The sequence below is a fragment of the Phaseolus vulgaris genome, chromosome 9 (assembly GCF_051622355.1).
Source record: "Phaseolus vulgaris cultivar YP4 chromosome 9, ASM5162235v1, whole genome shotgun sequence".
Taxonomy (NCBI): Eukaryota; Viridiplantae; Streptophyta; class Magnoliopsida; order Fabales; family Fabaceae; genus Phaseolus; species Phaseolus vulgaris.
In genome coordinates, this window is record NC_143506.1 from 2,780,906 (window position 1) to 2,795,715 (window position 14,810).

At 35.8% G+C, this 14,810-nt stretch overlaps 2 protein-coding genes across 4 annotated transcripts; both read left to right on the forward strand.

Moving 5' to 3' along the window:
- Window positions 1–379: 379 nt before the first annotated feature.
- On the forward strand, window positions 380–7,405 carry LOC137820545 (putative phosphoribosylformylglycinamidine synthase, chloroplastic/mitochondrial). Of its 2 annotated transcripts, XM_068624684.2 has the most exons (3): window positions 380–830; window positions 2,511–2,577; window positions 3,010–7,405. In XM_068624684.2, the coding sequence occupies exons 2-3, from the start codon at window positions 2,536–2,538 to the stop codon at window positions 7,195–7,197; spliced, it is 4,230 nt and encodes a 1,409-aa protein (XP_068480785.1). In that variant the 5' UTR covers window positions 380–830; window positions 2,511–2,535; the 3' UTR covers window positions 7,198–7,405. The 2 variants fall into 2 exon arrangements, with proteins under 2 accessions (XP_068480785.1, XP_068480784.1); XM_068624683.2 differs by lacking the exon at window positions 380–830 and having other exon boundaries at window positions 2,118–2,577.
- Window positions 7,406–10,053: 2,648 nt separating this feature from the next.
- Window positions 10,054–14,204, forward strand: LOC137821461 (BEL1-like homeodomain protein 6). 2 transcript variants are annotated; one of them, XM_090295814.1, is made up of 5 exons: window positions 10,109–10,416; window positions 10,715–11,799; window positions 12,546–12,922; window positions 13,024–13,084; window positions 13,216–14,204. In XM_090295814.1, the coding sequence occupies exons 2-5, from the start codon at window positions 10,900–10,902 to the stop codon at window positions 13,921–13,923; spliced, it is 2,046 nt and encodes a 681-aa protein (XP_090151940.1). In that variant the 5' UTR covers window positions 10,109–10,416; window positions 10,715–10,899; the 3' UTR covers window positions 13,924–14,204. The 2 variants fall into 2 exon arrangements, with proteins under 2 accessions (XP_068482170.2, XP_090151940.1); XM_068626069.2 differs by having other exon boundaries at window positions 10,054–11,799.
- Window positions 14,205–14,810: the final 606 nt, after the last annotated feature.

Below are 14,810 nucleotides of genomic sequence, written 5' to 3' on the forward strand. Positions count from 1 at the left end.
AGCATAAGAAAGTATAAACGTTGTGAGGTATTTTATGGAATCCATACGTAAGCTCGTGGAATCTTCATAGACTCCTAAATTTGTAAGAATTTTACATGATTTTTTTTAATATTATATTTACTCTTAAAGGAGTTTAAACTCAAAGTAGTTAAAAGAAATAAATCAACTATAAATATATAATTTCAAAATACTTCAAATAACATATAAATGCTATAAATATTAAATTGTTTAAATCATAAAAATTAAATAATTAAAAATAAACAAATATCAAATTTTTATATCCACTTCTCTAATTATGTCCATCAATACTTATTTCATATTTTCTAAAGCATTTTTACTTGTATTAAAAATAAAAAATGTACTTAGATTGACCTCACTTTAATTTTATCTATCCCTGACATTCTTTAAAAAATATACTACTCCAAATTCAATTTCTGACAAAACAAAATAAAATTTATACCAAATTTTTTTCTAATTAAAAAAAATAGCATTCCCAAAAACAAACTGCACCTCAATTAAATAAAAAAAATCTATTTGGAACCCATATTGTATTCTGCAGTCCAATAAAAAAACCCTAATAACCTAAATCACACACAATCCAACCCTAATTCCACATCACCCAACTGCACCACCGGTACCACCATCGACTTGCAATCCGCGACCACCGCACGAACCGCAACCTGCGACCACCGCACGAACCGCCACCACCGCGCGACGTCCTCTGCTCCGCTCGATCGTCACCACTGCCGCACTCGTTCAGAGAAGACGCACCACCTCCGCACCAGAGAAGACGCAACGAATGTGACTGAAACGCAGCGCGAAACCCTAAAGTAAGTTTATTCCATTTAATTCCCAAGTCAGAACGACAACGTTTTGGGTTAAAACGAAAACCCAACTAGCCAACGGAGCAGAATCGCAAGTTTGAACGAGTTTACCGAGTTCACTCCGAGTCTGAATTTTATCAAAAACCAAATTTACTCGTTTTTTTTATCAAAAACCAAATTTACTACCGAGTTAACTCGCTAGTTTCACGCTAGTTTATATGAAAACGTAAATTTGGACGAATCAACAGATCACTCGCTAGTTTCACAACCATTCCTGAAACTGCAATCCTAAGTTAATAATTAATAGATATTTAATGACTCGGGTTTATTAATAATTAATAGATATATTCAATAAAATTATTCAAAATATTAACAAAAAAAAAGTACTCAAATTTTATTGATTAAATATTAATTAAGATTTAAAAGATAATAAATAAATAATTAATATTTATAAAATATATTTTTCAGTAAACCTCTAATTTTAATGATTAGAGATTAATTAAGATTTAAAAGATAATAAATAACTAATTAATATTTATAAAATATATTTTTCAGTAAACACTAACTTGTTTCATTACTTTGAATCAGAATAGAGAAAATAAGTAAGCAACGCAAATAAATTACACAAAAAAATATAAATTTGTTATACAATAATTAATTTTATATGAAAACAGATAAAGTTTATATTGAGATATGTTAACTCATTAATTTTTATTTATTTCGAAATTTTATAAATCACATGCAATTTGATTGAAACATTAAACCTTAAAAAAGAAAATCCAAATTGTCCTTACAGTTTCGGTAGAGCCAGTTATACTAAGAGTGTAATGAAGGGCCACATAATAATAATAATACTAATAATTATAATTAATATTATTATTATTTTTGTCATTTAAAAGTCATACTCATTATAAATACATAGAAATTACTGTTTACTATACAATGATATTAATTTAATTACTTTCTTCTGTATGAAACTTAATGAATGATCGCAAAATATTTATATTCATCTTACTTTAAAAGGGAGAAAAGTGATACTTATATAATATTTCGTACAATAATTTTTATAACATTTTTTATTAAATAATATAAAGAGATAAATAATTTTTTTTATAGAATATTATTGTTTTTTCTGATAAAAGATGAGGAAAACCGTAGCATACACAACTTTTTAATATGAAACAATATCTTTTCGCCAAATAAATATTATAGTAATATATTATTATTATTAAAACCACCTTGTCCTTATCTTTCTAAAACATCTTAGCAATTGTCAATAAAATAACAATATATGGTTTTAGTGTCTTTTACGATCTCTCCGTAAAGTATCATTCGGATTCGGCTGAAAAAAAACAGAAAAAAAAGATGAACAGAGAAATAATTGATCGATAAAACAGAGGAAAGGGAACAAAGAATATAAAATTGAAGAATAGAAAATAGCGCCAAAGCAACCATAGTTGAAAGGGTAACAACATTGTATTTTATTCATTCATTGGAGTGAAAGAGAGACAATACAAAGTGGCTGACTGTAGGGTTTTGTTTTGTGCCACACCAAAACCCTCTTAGTTCTACACTACTGCGTTTCGGTCTTCTTAGTTTCTACTTAATCCACACCACACCCTTTTCAGATTCTGCCCAGTTCCCTTTTCAAAGTTTTTATTTTCCCCCCACTTTTTTCTGTTTTAGAGCTTTCCAACACTTGATCGAGGACATGGCGGCTGTCAAGGAATTTGGGGTGTCTCAATTCGTGCAGGTTTGGTTTTATCCCCTCTCTTTGAATTAACATCATATGATGCTTCCTTTTTATTTATGGATTGTTGTTGTTTCGCGGGAGGTTTTTTTTTCACGCTTTGATGTTGTAGTAGCATGTTTTTGATTTGTTTAAGGTTTGTACTTTTGCCATATGTTTGTTTTTATATCTCAGTTTTCGTAGATCACTGGGAGCATCGTGTTTAATTTAGCAGATGAAGTGCAACAGTGTTTTATGGGTTTTCCCTTTCCCTTGTGTTTTTTTTTTCTCCTTTGCTGTTGTACTAACATACTGGGTTGACTTTCAAGTTTGCATCGTCGACATGGGTTTGCGTTTGTTTTGTTTTTAACTCTGTCACTGACTAGTTGGTGACCATGTTTGATTTGGCAATTGAAAATGAATCTTTGCTTATGGGTTTTGTGATTTTGGTTTCAGGGTACTTCTAGGCAAACTTTGTTTTTGAAGAAGTCTCGTAGACAGAGAAATCACATGCTTTGGGGTACGCTTTGGAATAGGAATTGGGCGCTGGGATCAACTCGAAGAGCTTTGCCTTTAAGGTGTCAGGCTCAAGAAAATCCCAGAGCTGTGGTTTCTGGGAGTGTGAGCTCTTCTGTAGAAGAGCAACCTGGCTTGATTGGGAAGCCTGCTTCAGAAGTTGGTCATTTATATCGAGTCTCATTAATGCAAGAAAGTGCAGCTGCCGAGCTTCTGAAGGAAGCTCAAGTGAAAATCTCTAGTCAGATTGTGGAAATACAAACGGAACAATGCTATAATATTGGCCTTAGCTCACAACTTTCCAGTGAAAAATTTCCTGTCCTTAAATGGCTTCTTCAAGAAACTTTTGAGCCTGAGAATCTTGGAACTGAGAGCTTTCTTGAGAATAAGCGGAAGGAGGGTTTGAGTCCAACTATAGTTGAGGTTGGTCCGAGGTTGTCATTTACCACAGCGTGGTCTACTAATGCTGTAGCAATTTGCCAAGCCTGTGGATTGACGGAAGTGACTCGTTTGGAACGATCAAGGAGGTACTTGTTATTTGCCACAAGTGAACTGCAAGATCATCAAATCAGTGAATTTGCATCTATGGTGCATGATAGGATGACAGAGTGTGTCTATACTCAGAAGCTAACATCCTTTGAGACTAGTATTGTTCCTGAAGAGATTCGTTATATACCAGTTATGGAGAAGGGACGAAAGGCATTAGAAGAGATTAATCTGGAGATGGGTTTCGCCTTTGATGACCAGGATTTAGAATATTACACCAAACTTTTCAGAGAAGACATTAAGCGCAACCCAACAAATGTAGAGTTGTTTGATATTGCTCAATCCAACAGTGAGCATAGTAGACACTGGTTTTTTACTGGAAAGATTTCCATTGATGGACAGCTTATGGATAAAACTCTAATGCAGATTGTGAAAAGTACTTTGCAGGCAAATCCAAATAATTCAGTTATTGGCTTTAAGGATAACTCAAGTGCAATCAGGGGTTTCCCAGTAAAGCAGCTCCGACCAGTTCGGCCTGGTTCATCATGTCCACTGGAAATTGCCGTACGTGAGTTAGATATCTTGTTTACAGCTGAAACTCATAACTTTCCATGTGCAGTGGCACCTTATCCTGGTGCAGAGACAGGTGCAGGAGGTCGCATTAGGGATACACATGCTACAGGAACAGGATCCTTTGTCCAGGCAGCTACAGCTGGTTATTGTGTTGGAAATCTCAACACATCAGGCTTTTATGCTCCATGGGAAGATACCTCCTTCACTTATCCATCAAATTTGGCACCACCTTTACAGATTCTTATAGATTCTAGTAATGGTGCATCTGACTATGGCAACAAATTTGGAGAGCCATTGATCCAGGGTTTCTGTAGAACTTTTGGAATGAGACTTCCTAGTGGGGAAAGGCGAGAATGGTTGAAGCCAATTATGTTCAGCGCAGGCATTGGACAGATAGACCACCTTCATATATCAAAGGGAGATCCTGACATTGGGATGCTGGTTGTCAAGATTGGAGGCCCAGCTTATCGCATTGGTATGGGAGGAGGAGCAGCCTCAAGCATGGTCAGTGGGCAGAATGATGCAGAGCTTGATTTCAATGCTGTGCAACGTGGGGATGCTGAGATGGCTCAAAAACTATATCGTCTTGTTCGTGCTTGTATTGAGATGGGGGATAAAAATCCAATTATCAGCATTCATGATCAGGGTGCTGGTGGTAACTGCAATGTTGTGAAGGAAATTATATATCCAAAGGGTGCTGAGATAGATGTCCGAGCAATTGTGGTTGGTGATCATACAATGTCTGTTCTAGAAATTTGGGGAGCAGAGTATCAGGAGCAAGATGCAATCTTGGTGAAGCCTGAGAGTCGTGATCTCTTGGAATCAATTTGTAGCAGGGAAAAAGTTTCAATGGCAGTTATTGGAACTATCAGTGGCGATGGACGTGTTGTGTTAGTTGATAGCGTAGCAACTCAGAAGTGTATTTCACAGGGACTTCCTCCACCTCCCCCTGCTGTTGATCTTGAATTGGAGAAAGTCCTCGGTGACATGCCTAAAAAATCTTTTAAATTTAATCGGGTTGTCTATGAGCGGGAGCCACTTGATATTGCCCCTGGGATTGCAGTGATAGATTCTCTGAAGAGGGTATTGAGTTTACCATCGGTATGTTCAAAACGCTTCTTAACGACAAAAGTTGATAGGTGTGTTACTGGTCTAGTGGCACAACAACAAACTGTAGGCCCTTTGCAGATTCCCCTTGCTGATGTTGCTGTTACAGCTCAAACTTTTAATGATTTGACTGGAGGTGCTTGTGCCATTGGGGAACAACCAATCAAAGGCCTGTTAGATCCCAAAGCAATGGCTCGGTTGGCTGTTGGAGAAGCACTGACAAATCTTGTATGGGCAAAGGTCACTTCCCTTTCTGATGTCAAGGCTAGTGGTAATTGGATGTATGCTGCCAAGCTCGACGGGGAAGGAACTGACATGTATGATGCTGCCATAGCTTTATCTGAAGCAATGATTGAACTTGGCATTGCTATTGATGGAGGGAAAGACAGCCTTTCTATGGCAGCCCATGCTGAAAATGAAGTTGTCAAGGCTCCAGGAAATCTTGTCATCAGTGTTTATGTTACTTGTCCTGATATAACAAAAACAGTAACACCAGATTTAAAACTCAAGGATGAAGGTGTTTTGCTTCATATTGATTTGTCAAGAGGTAGGAGGCGGTTAGGAGGATCTGCTCTTGCCCAGGCATTTGACCAAGTTGGGGATGAGTGTCCTGATCTTGATGATGTTCCTTATCTTAAAAAGGTATTTGAAGCCGTTCAAGATCTTCTTACTGATGAACTGATTTCTGCTGGTCATGATATCAGTGATGGTGGACTGCTTGTTTGTGCTTTAGAGATGGCATTTGCTGGTAATTGTGGACTTAGTTTGAACTTGTCATCTCAAGGTAACAGCCTCTTCGAAACACTCTATGCTGAAGAGCTTGGATTAGTTCTTGAAGTAAGCAAGAAAAATCTGGCTTTGGTAATGGATAAATTGAACAATGTGGGAGTTTCAGCTGAAATCATTGGTCAAGTAACAGCCAATCCATCTATAGAAGTTAAGGTTGACGGCGAGACTCGTGTAACTGAAAAAACTAGTATCCTTAGGGACATGTGGGAGGAGACCAGTTTTCAACTTGAGAAGTTCCAAAGACTGGCGTCTTGTGTGGATATGGAGAAAGAAGGACTGAAACATCGATATGAACCCTCATGGGATCTGACCTATCGTCCTGTTTTCACTGACAAAAAGTTTTTGTTTGCAACTATAAAACCTAAAGTTGCGGTGATTAGAGAAGAAGGGAGCAACGGAGACAGAGAAATGGCTGCAGCGTTTTATGCTGCTGGTTTTGAGCCATGGGATGTTACTATGTCAGACCTTCTCAATGGAAAGATCTCTTTGCACGAGTTTCGTGGAATTGTGTTTGTTGGTGGATTTAGCTATGCTGACGTGCTTGACTCTGCAAAAGGTTGGTCTGCTTGCATAAGATTTAATGAACACGTTTTGCAACAATTTCAGGAGTTTTACAAACGTCCAGACACTTTCAGTCTAGGTGTATGCAATGGTTGTCAGCTAATGGCTTTGTTGGGGTGGGTACCTGGTCCTCAAATTGGGGGTGTGCATGGTGCTGGTGGTGACCTATCACAACCAAGGTTCATTCATAACAAGTCAGGGCGGTTTGAATGCCGCTTTACAAGTGTGACCATAAAGCCCTCACCAGCTATAATGTTCAGTGGCATGGAGGGGAGCACATTGGGTATATGGGCTGCTCATGGTGAGGGAAGAGCTTATTTCCCAGATGAAAGTGTGTTTGACCGAATAGTTCATTCAGACTTAGCTCCTGTAAGATATTCTGATGATTCTGGGAATCCAACTGAGGTATACCCTTTCAATGCGAATGGCTCTCCCTTAGGGGTAGCAGCTATTTGTTCCCCAGATGGGAGGCATCTTGCCATGATGCCTCATCCAGAGCGTTGCTTCTTAATGTGGCAGTTCCCATGGTATCCAAAGCACTGGGATGTGGAGAAGAATGGTCCTAGTCCTTGGTTGCGCATGTTCCAGAATGCAAGAGAGTGGTGTTCCTGAGATTATCAAATGTTTCTTTTCGTTTTGCCATAAAGCGCTTTCCTTGTTTTAGTTGATGACTTTTCCATCTCTCTCATCAATAATTAATGGACAGGTTACTCAACAACTGTGCACTTTACTCTATATAGAGTTTCACATGTAAGATAGTTAGCTTTCAAGTGGAAAGCTTGGGAATTTTCAATACCCTTTATATAGTGTTTTTGTTTAATTATTGTTGTCAGAAATTAAAATGCTTGATCGGTGAAATGAATTTGATTGGACCGAAAATGACGTCTTGATTGAGTCTTGACGGTTCATAAATACAATGATTACTGACTGAAAAAAATAGCAAGCCGTAGTGCAAGTGTATGCATATATATTGCATTACCTAAACTGAAAAAGAAAACTTCCCATTAAAGTTTATTAGTCTCGTTTAGACAACACAGTGTATGCATAAATTATGAATGCTGCAATACTTGCGTAGAACTTGCTATATTGTTGACTTGTTTAGCTATTGATGTTTAGTGTTTGACAATTGAGAACGGTGTGATGGCAGCTTTTATTGAATGTGTACTAATTGCATGCCTCTTTTGTTTTTGATGTGTTTTGTGTATGTCTAAAGCTTTTGAGTTACTTTGGCATGATGTTGGGGTTGATTTGGTACTGTACTTTGTCCTCAATTTCTTCGGACTGTAACCTTTTGCTGCTTTTGTGGGTTGTCTTAGGTTTTATTTTATAAAAAATGAAAGTTGGAATACCATTAATATATTTTTACAGTTGGAAGCATTTACATAGAGGTTTAAGATATACAATTTGCTTCCGACATGGTTTCTCTTTTGTCAAAAATACCTCGTAGGCATTTGAAATTTACTTGGCTCAGGTCGTGTTAGTTGTGTGTACCTACCTATTGGTAGCAATCGTGGAGCATTATATGTCATGCAGTTATTGCAAAGCAATTGCTTTAAGATCTTTTAGGATGTTAATTTTTAGTGTATAAAGCATCAGTCTGAAAATCCTTTCCTCTTATTCTACTACATTGTTAGTTTTAAAGCAGTAAGTATCTGGTGAGTAGTAACTTAGTAAGTATAAGTTTGTGGGGGAGATGAATCATAAAGTAGGTAAAACAAGCATGCTTTCTACTCTTGAAGAGACCCATCGAAGCAATCATTTATATTAAAATGTTTTTTTATAATTTCTCTTAGTACTTAAAGTTAGTGTTTAAAGACTAAAATAATAATTTTCTAAATGTATTTATTTTAGTCTGGGAGTCCAAGATTAAATTAACCTCGAATTACAACAATTAAAGAGACAATTAAACAAGTTTATGTCAATGTAAGTTATTTTTTATAGTTCTTTGCTGGGATTAGAAGATGAAAAATGAGAAAGGAAAAAAAAGAGAGAAAAAAAGTGAAGTTATTTGGATAAAATAAAATGAGTAAAAATGGATGGAAAGTTAAATATATATATATATATATATATATATATATTAATAATATTATTTATTTCTTATAATAAAAAATATAAATATTAATATAAAAGGACATAATATTTAGTATATATCAAAATATAATCTATTACATTTTTATTATGTCGTAAACATTAACAATTTTTTTTATATAATTTATATAAAAAATGATAATTATATAATTGTAGATTATTATAACTTTTTGCCTAAATTATTTTATATTAATTTTTCATATTTTCTATCTCTTTTCCATTTTTAACTTTTGCTAGTCTGTCTTAATACAGAGAAGATATAAAAGTCAATGGAACAATCAATTTCAATCTTTTTAAAGAAATACAAGTAAAAAAAGAAAAGAAAAGGTTAAGAGATGATTTTTTTACCGTAAAATTTTATTTTAAATTTTTGTAGTACTTTTTGATAGGTTTCTCCCAATCACCCAAAGTATCGAATTTCTTAATATTTCATTTAATTTTTACTCTAGTAGTAGATATTAATTTAACATCTTGAAATAACTTTCTGTAAGTTTTACAATAATAAATTTTTTTAGTAGGAGAGAACTTAAAATAAGATTTTTTTTTTAAAAAAAAAAGATTTTTTATAGAATAATTTTTTTTTATAGAGAAAATCGTACCTCATGAAGATCTTATAAACAATAAATATAATGTTCAAAATAATTTGCTGAAAATCCACCCTAAAGATAGTTTAACTGATCTGCGTTCCTCTTTTTCTAAAGCTACAACAAAACATCTTGGTAAATACCCAAACCTTAAAATACCTAAAAAAATATCTGGCTAGACAATAGATCACCATGACAACAAAGGACAAAGGAGAAAGAAATAGGAGGGAGAAATCAACTCTGAAATTGTCCCTTTTTTCCCTTCATTATTTTAATTTCTTGTGTTTTCATCTCAAATTGTTTGCACCCATATGCAATAAAAAGTTAGAGGAAATACCCACTCTTAAGAATTCTTTGAGACAATTCTATAATTAATCATATATAACATTTTATTTTTTGACATAAAACAGATCGTTAATGTGGTATGCTAAAACTAGATAAATTTCATTTTTTGTGTGAATTTAGTAATATTATCCCGTTTATTAAGGCACTAATTGAGATCAAATTGATTCTTTAGAGATTTGAGTGACTAATATATTTGGGTTCTAAGATAGAAAATTGCGTTACAACATATGAAGAATGTTTTACTGCTAGACAAATGGTCGTAACCACTAAAAATATTATGATTTGTAGGCTTGCAAAACTAAAGGTAATTTAATATTAACTTACGTGTAGTGAGTTAAGATTGTGAAATAATAATGTGAAAATCCATATATTATTAGTATATAGATTATTATTATTTTTTCCTTAGATTAATGTTTCTATAAACATGATGGTGTAATGTTTTTACTGGTATGAAGCTGCTTCCAAACGAACAGTGATTTTGCACCAATCCCAAAGACAGGGCAGCATTATGTCAAATCACCTTCACACTGCTCTCTGTGCTAATTCCCTTTCCCTCCTCACTCTTATCTTCTGCTTTCTTTTTCTTCATCTTTCTCCTCTTCTCTCCACCATTCACACAACACAAACTTTTGTCTTTCCTTTCTTTCTCTGTTAAAACTCATTCTTGTTTCAAATTATGAGATGCTGAGTTGAACTTCTAACAGAAACTGCTCCTCACTGCTCTCTCCTTCCTTTAATGTTGCACTTCCTTTCAAACGCACAGTTGCAGAAGCATACCTTCAAGTTCTTTGCTTCTTATCCTCTGAAACCCTGTGTAAGTCCTTCCTATGTGCCTCTCTTTCATGGCAGAGAAAAGCTTGCTTTGTTGAGTTGAGAAACCAAGCTTTGGTCCTCTCTGCATCTTTCTCTTTCCAAGCCACCTCTGTTTAAGACAACTTTTACATGAATGTGGTTTTGTGTAGCGACTTTAGATTTTACTTTCTTCTTTTTGAAGCTTAATTATTATGTGTAATGCCTGATACGCCTGAGGTTGAAGATCTGCAATTGAAGCATGGTGTTGGTGACATGCGAGTTAATGGTTATGTTACTGCGTAACAATTAGTTCATTTCAGGAAGCATTCTACTTCTGTTTCAACTTTCATTATTGGACAACTTGAAGTTACAAACTTAGCAGCAACCACCAATTTGTTACTTCTCGGGGGAATCAGAAAAGTTCAGGCAGTGTTTGTCTCATTTAGTGAACAAAATAGTTTGTGTTTAAAAGTTTGCGGCTTTTATTTATAGACGGCCTAAAATTATGGCAACTTACTACCCATGTTCAAGTAATCAAAGGGGTGCTGTGCCTATGCTGTGTCTTAGGGAGCCTTTGCATAATTCGTATCCAGAGACACCAATTTTGCCCAGCAATATGACAGTGTATATGAACTCCGGTTCATATTCTGAAGCATTGCCCGGAAATTCTCAGCAGCAAAACAATTGCTTTGTGATTCCATCACCGTCAGTAGGTGCTTCAAATTCCACAGTTGAGCAGCAAGAAATATTGGCTAATATTGGTGGATACCCAATTGGGGTTCATGATTTCAGTGCATGGAGGGAGGGTAGAAGTGAGATGTTGGTCAGACAATCTATGGATGGACAGAACTTGCAAGGTCAGGGATTATCTCTAAGCCTTGGAACCCACATGCCCTCAGGAATTCAACTGCCTTCTGTTCATGATAGGAACCATTGCTCAAATTTTGATTCGTTTTTGGGTGCAAATCCATCACTTTCAGCCAACGAGGTCTACCAAAATGGCTCGTCTAGGGATGCGGGTACGAGACATTCTGAAAATTTTCCTCCTGTGTTACATGAAGCTGGTCATTATTTGAACAAAGCAGATTTTTCATTTCATGGAATTTCTAGTGCTGGAAGAACAGTTCCTAGCTCCAAATATCTCAAGGCAGTGCAACAACTGCTTGATGAAGTTGTTGATATCCGACAAGCTATTAAAAGACCTGAAACGAGAAGTTACGGAACACATGAGAACTCCACGAAGAATTCGAAGGAGGGTGATGAGCATCTATTAAATGAACGGTCTTCTGTAAATGTTGTGCCAAATTCTCAAGCCTCAGCCAGTAACTCCTCTTGTGAGCTTTCACATACTGAAAAACAAGATCTGCAAAGGAAGTTAGCAAAGCTTCTGTCAATGTTGGATGAGGTAAAACCTATTTATATAGATTTCCACTGTTTGGTATCTCTGATTTCTTCATTCGGTTGACCATAAAGAAAAAGATACACTTTTTCAGAGCATTTGTTCATGTGATTGTTCATTGTGCACTGATGGCTGTAACCTTCACCGAGATGAATATTTTGACCTCCGTATCTCCAGTGTTTATGTTCATGTGTGTGAGCTTCTATTAAATAAACACACGCTAAACTGTGATAACTGATATTGACTTTCTTTCCTTGACAGCACACTATTCGTTTTCATGATTCTGCAGTGGTTTAACCATCTTAAGTATGAAAAGGAAATATGTCAATATTATATAAGTGCAAATTTTGGATCTATTTCGAGCTTTTTGCGTGCTGGCATGGGGTCTGAAAGAAGGAATTTAAATTCTAATGTCCTTAGAATTGATTATATCTTTTATGACTGATATCTATCTGATAACAAACCTCTCCTGGTATGTGATTATGAGCATAAGATGCTTTGGATAGAACTAATTGTTATTTCCTCTTTTTTTTGGTAATGTTTTATGGGATGGATTTGTCTGGCATGCTTAAAGTAAAATTCTAGTTCGTTGTTTTTCTTTTTTGTGTAATCGAGTACTTAAGATGATGTAACTGATCATACTATTTCTATTGTTAAGAAATGAAGTTGACAAAAGAGTCGTCAAGATAAACAATCATTCTGCTCTTTCTTGCAACAATATAGTTTTAATGGGCACCTGTTAATTGCTGTAGGTTGACAGTAGGTACAAACAATATTACCAGAAAATGCAGAATGTGGTGTCATCATTTGATGTGGTAGCAGGATGTGGGGCAGCTAAACCATACACGGCCCTTGCTCTACAAACAATTTCATGCCATTTTCGGTGTTTGCGTGATGCAATTAGTGGTCAAATTCGTGCAACACGAAAGAGACTTGGGGAGCATGATGCTTCTGGAAGTAATAAAGGAGTTGGAATGGCAAGACTAAAGTATGTGGACCATCAAGTCCGACAACAGAGGGCTATTCAGCAGCTTGGTATGATGCAGCATGCATGGAGACCGCAAAGGGGGCTTCCAGAAAGCTCTGTTTCAATTCTTCGCGCATGGCTTTTTGAGCATTTCCTTCATCCGTAAACCCTCACATATCAACCTTGGTCTTCTGGTTTCTTAACTTTTGGATCCAAGATCATTGTGGTTGTTTAATCTAATTGGCATTTTCTATTTTTCACAGATATCCAAAGGATTCCGAGAAGACCATGCTAGCAAAACAGACGGGCTTGACCAGAAGTCAGGTATAAAAACAAAAAACCATTTCCAACTTGATTCATAGTGTTTCTTTGTGCCTCTCTTGTTGCTTGGAATTATTGATTTAAAAGAACCAAGAGGTTGATATTTTCATGCATTTGAAATTTGCTTGAATTAGGTCTCAAATTGGTTTATAAATGCACGTGTGCGTCTATGGAAGCCTATGATTGAGGATATGTACAAGCAAGATGTTTCTGATGCGGACATGGACTCAACTTCTTCATCTGAAAATGTCTCCAAGGCAACAAAAAGTGATGTCAAGATCTCCAATGATACGGGTGATTCACAGCATTGTCAGAGTCCAATAGTAACTGATACAGATCACAGTGGTGGACAAGCTAAGGAGGACCTTGGATATGATCAGGTTCTTGATACAAAAATCATGGCATCCACTGGATTAACTAGTCTCATTAGTGGAGGTCATGAGGTTGAAACCGAACACGGGTCAGGAAAGCAGAATGGGGAGAAAAGGCCAAATTTGGATGATTGTGGTCTCTTCTCTGATAACATGGTTGTTCAGTCTGATGGAGCCACTAATGACAGGTTTGTAGCAGTTGGTCCAACGTGCCAAATGTCAGAGTTTGAGAGGTTCAAGTCAGGAAGTGGAGTGTCTCTAACATTGGGTTTACAGTATTGTGAAGGAGGAAATTATTTGCCTGGTGAGACCCATCTCAGTTTGGTTTCCATGAGGGAAAATGGCATCTACAGCAGCGCAGCTGCAGATTCTACAGTTGGAGTACAGACAGCAGAACTTGAGTGCGTTGGTGCTGGAAACCAGCGACAAAGGTTCAGTTCACCTCATATGTTACATGATTTTGTGGTATGATGATAATATGTTGCGACCATTCTGTGAATGGTAAGTGCTGATGTTGGGACCAGTTTTCAGACAACTAGTCATAGAAGGAACTCAGTGGTCCTCAAGGGATGATAGGACTGACAAAAACAGTTGTATGATATCCTTGAATTTATTGGGAAGATCTATATCTTATGGTTAATGTTTAGAAGGAAACATGTATATTTAGGTCTATTTCTGCAATGAAGAAATTAAGAAACATATGACAATGGTAATAACAAATGGATTGGCTCACTGTTGTATTAATGTTGCAATTTAGTTAATCTACCATAGCAACAACAATAAAAAGGCCTTTTTTTCCATTAGGTTTGGGTCAGTAACATGGATTATTAGACACCATATATTTTTGTTATCACTAAATCTTTCTCGATGGTTTGACTTAATAGTTTTTCTCAGTCTGATTTTACCATCTACTATTAGGCTCTGCAATCTGAATGAAAGGTGTGAATTCGTAGAGTTCTCAAAGGAAAATTGTTTTCCCTCAGGCCTTGGTGTGTAGCAGAATGTTTATACAAAATTGGAGCTATTACAGAAGCTCCATCCTTAGAAAGTTACACGGAACATGAAACTTGAACATGTTGGGCAAGTTTTATAGTGAAATGATAATGGATTTGATAGGTCTAAAACGTTTTAATCTTTGCCGTCTTTGTTCTTGAGATAAAAACCTGATTGTTATTTTTATCCTTTTGAATTACGATTATATGATTTTAGTTTCTAAATTTTTACAGAATGAATTATTTTACTCTCTCGAGATTTTAGAGAGTCAATTAAGCTTCTGTGTTTTTTAAAATTAAATAAACGTGTTACTTTTGTTGATTATTTTTTACTTACAACCTTCAAATTATCATTTTTCACTTAAA

What these genes read in the sequence shown, in the direction of transcription:
- LOC137821461 (XM_068626069.2), top strand. Translation starts at nt 10,900, where the DNA reads ATGGCAACTTACTACCCATGTTCAAGTAATCAAAGGGGTGCTGTGCCT. An exon ending in TTTGAGCATTTCCTTCATCC is followed by an intron (nt 12,923 to 13,023) that starts GTAAACCCTCAC and finishes TATTTTTCACAG; the next exon opens with ATATCCAAAGGATTCCGAGA. An exon ending in CGGGCTTGACCAGAAGTCAG is followed by an intron (nt 13,085 to 13,215) that starts GTATAAAAACAA and finishes TGCTTGAATTAG; the next exon opens with GTCTCAAATTGGTTTATAAA.
- LOC137820545 (XM_068624684.2), top strand. Translation starts at nt 2,536, where the DNA reads ATGGCGGCTGTCAAGGAATTTGGGGTGTCTCAATTCGTGCAG. An exon ending in GGGTGTCTCAATTCGTGCAG is followed by an intron (nt 2,578 to 3,009) that starts GTTTGGTTTTAT and finishes TTTTGGTTTCAG; the next exon opens with GGTACTTCTAGGCAAACTTT.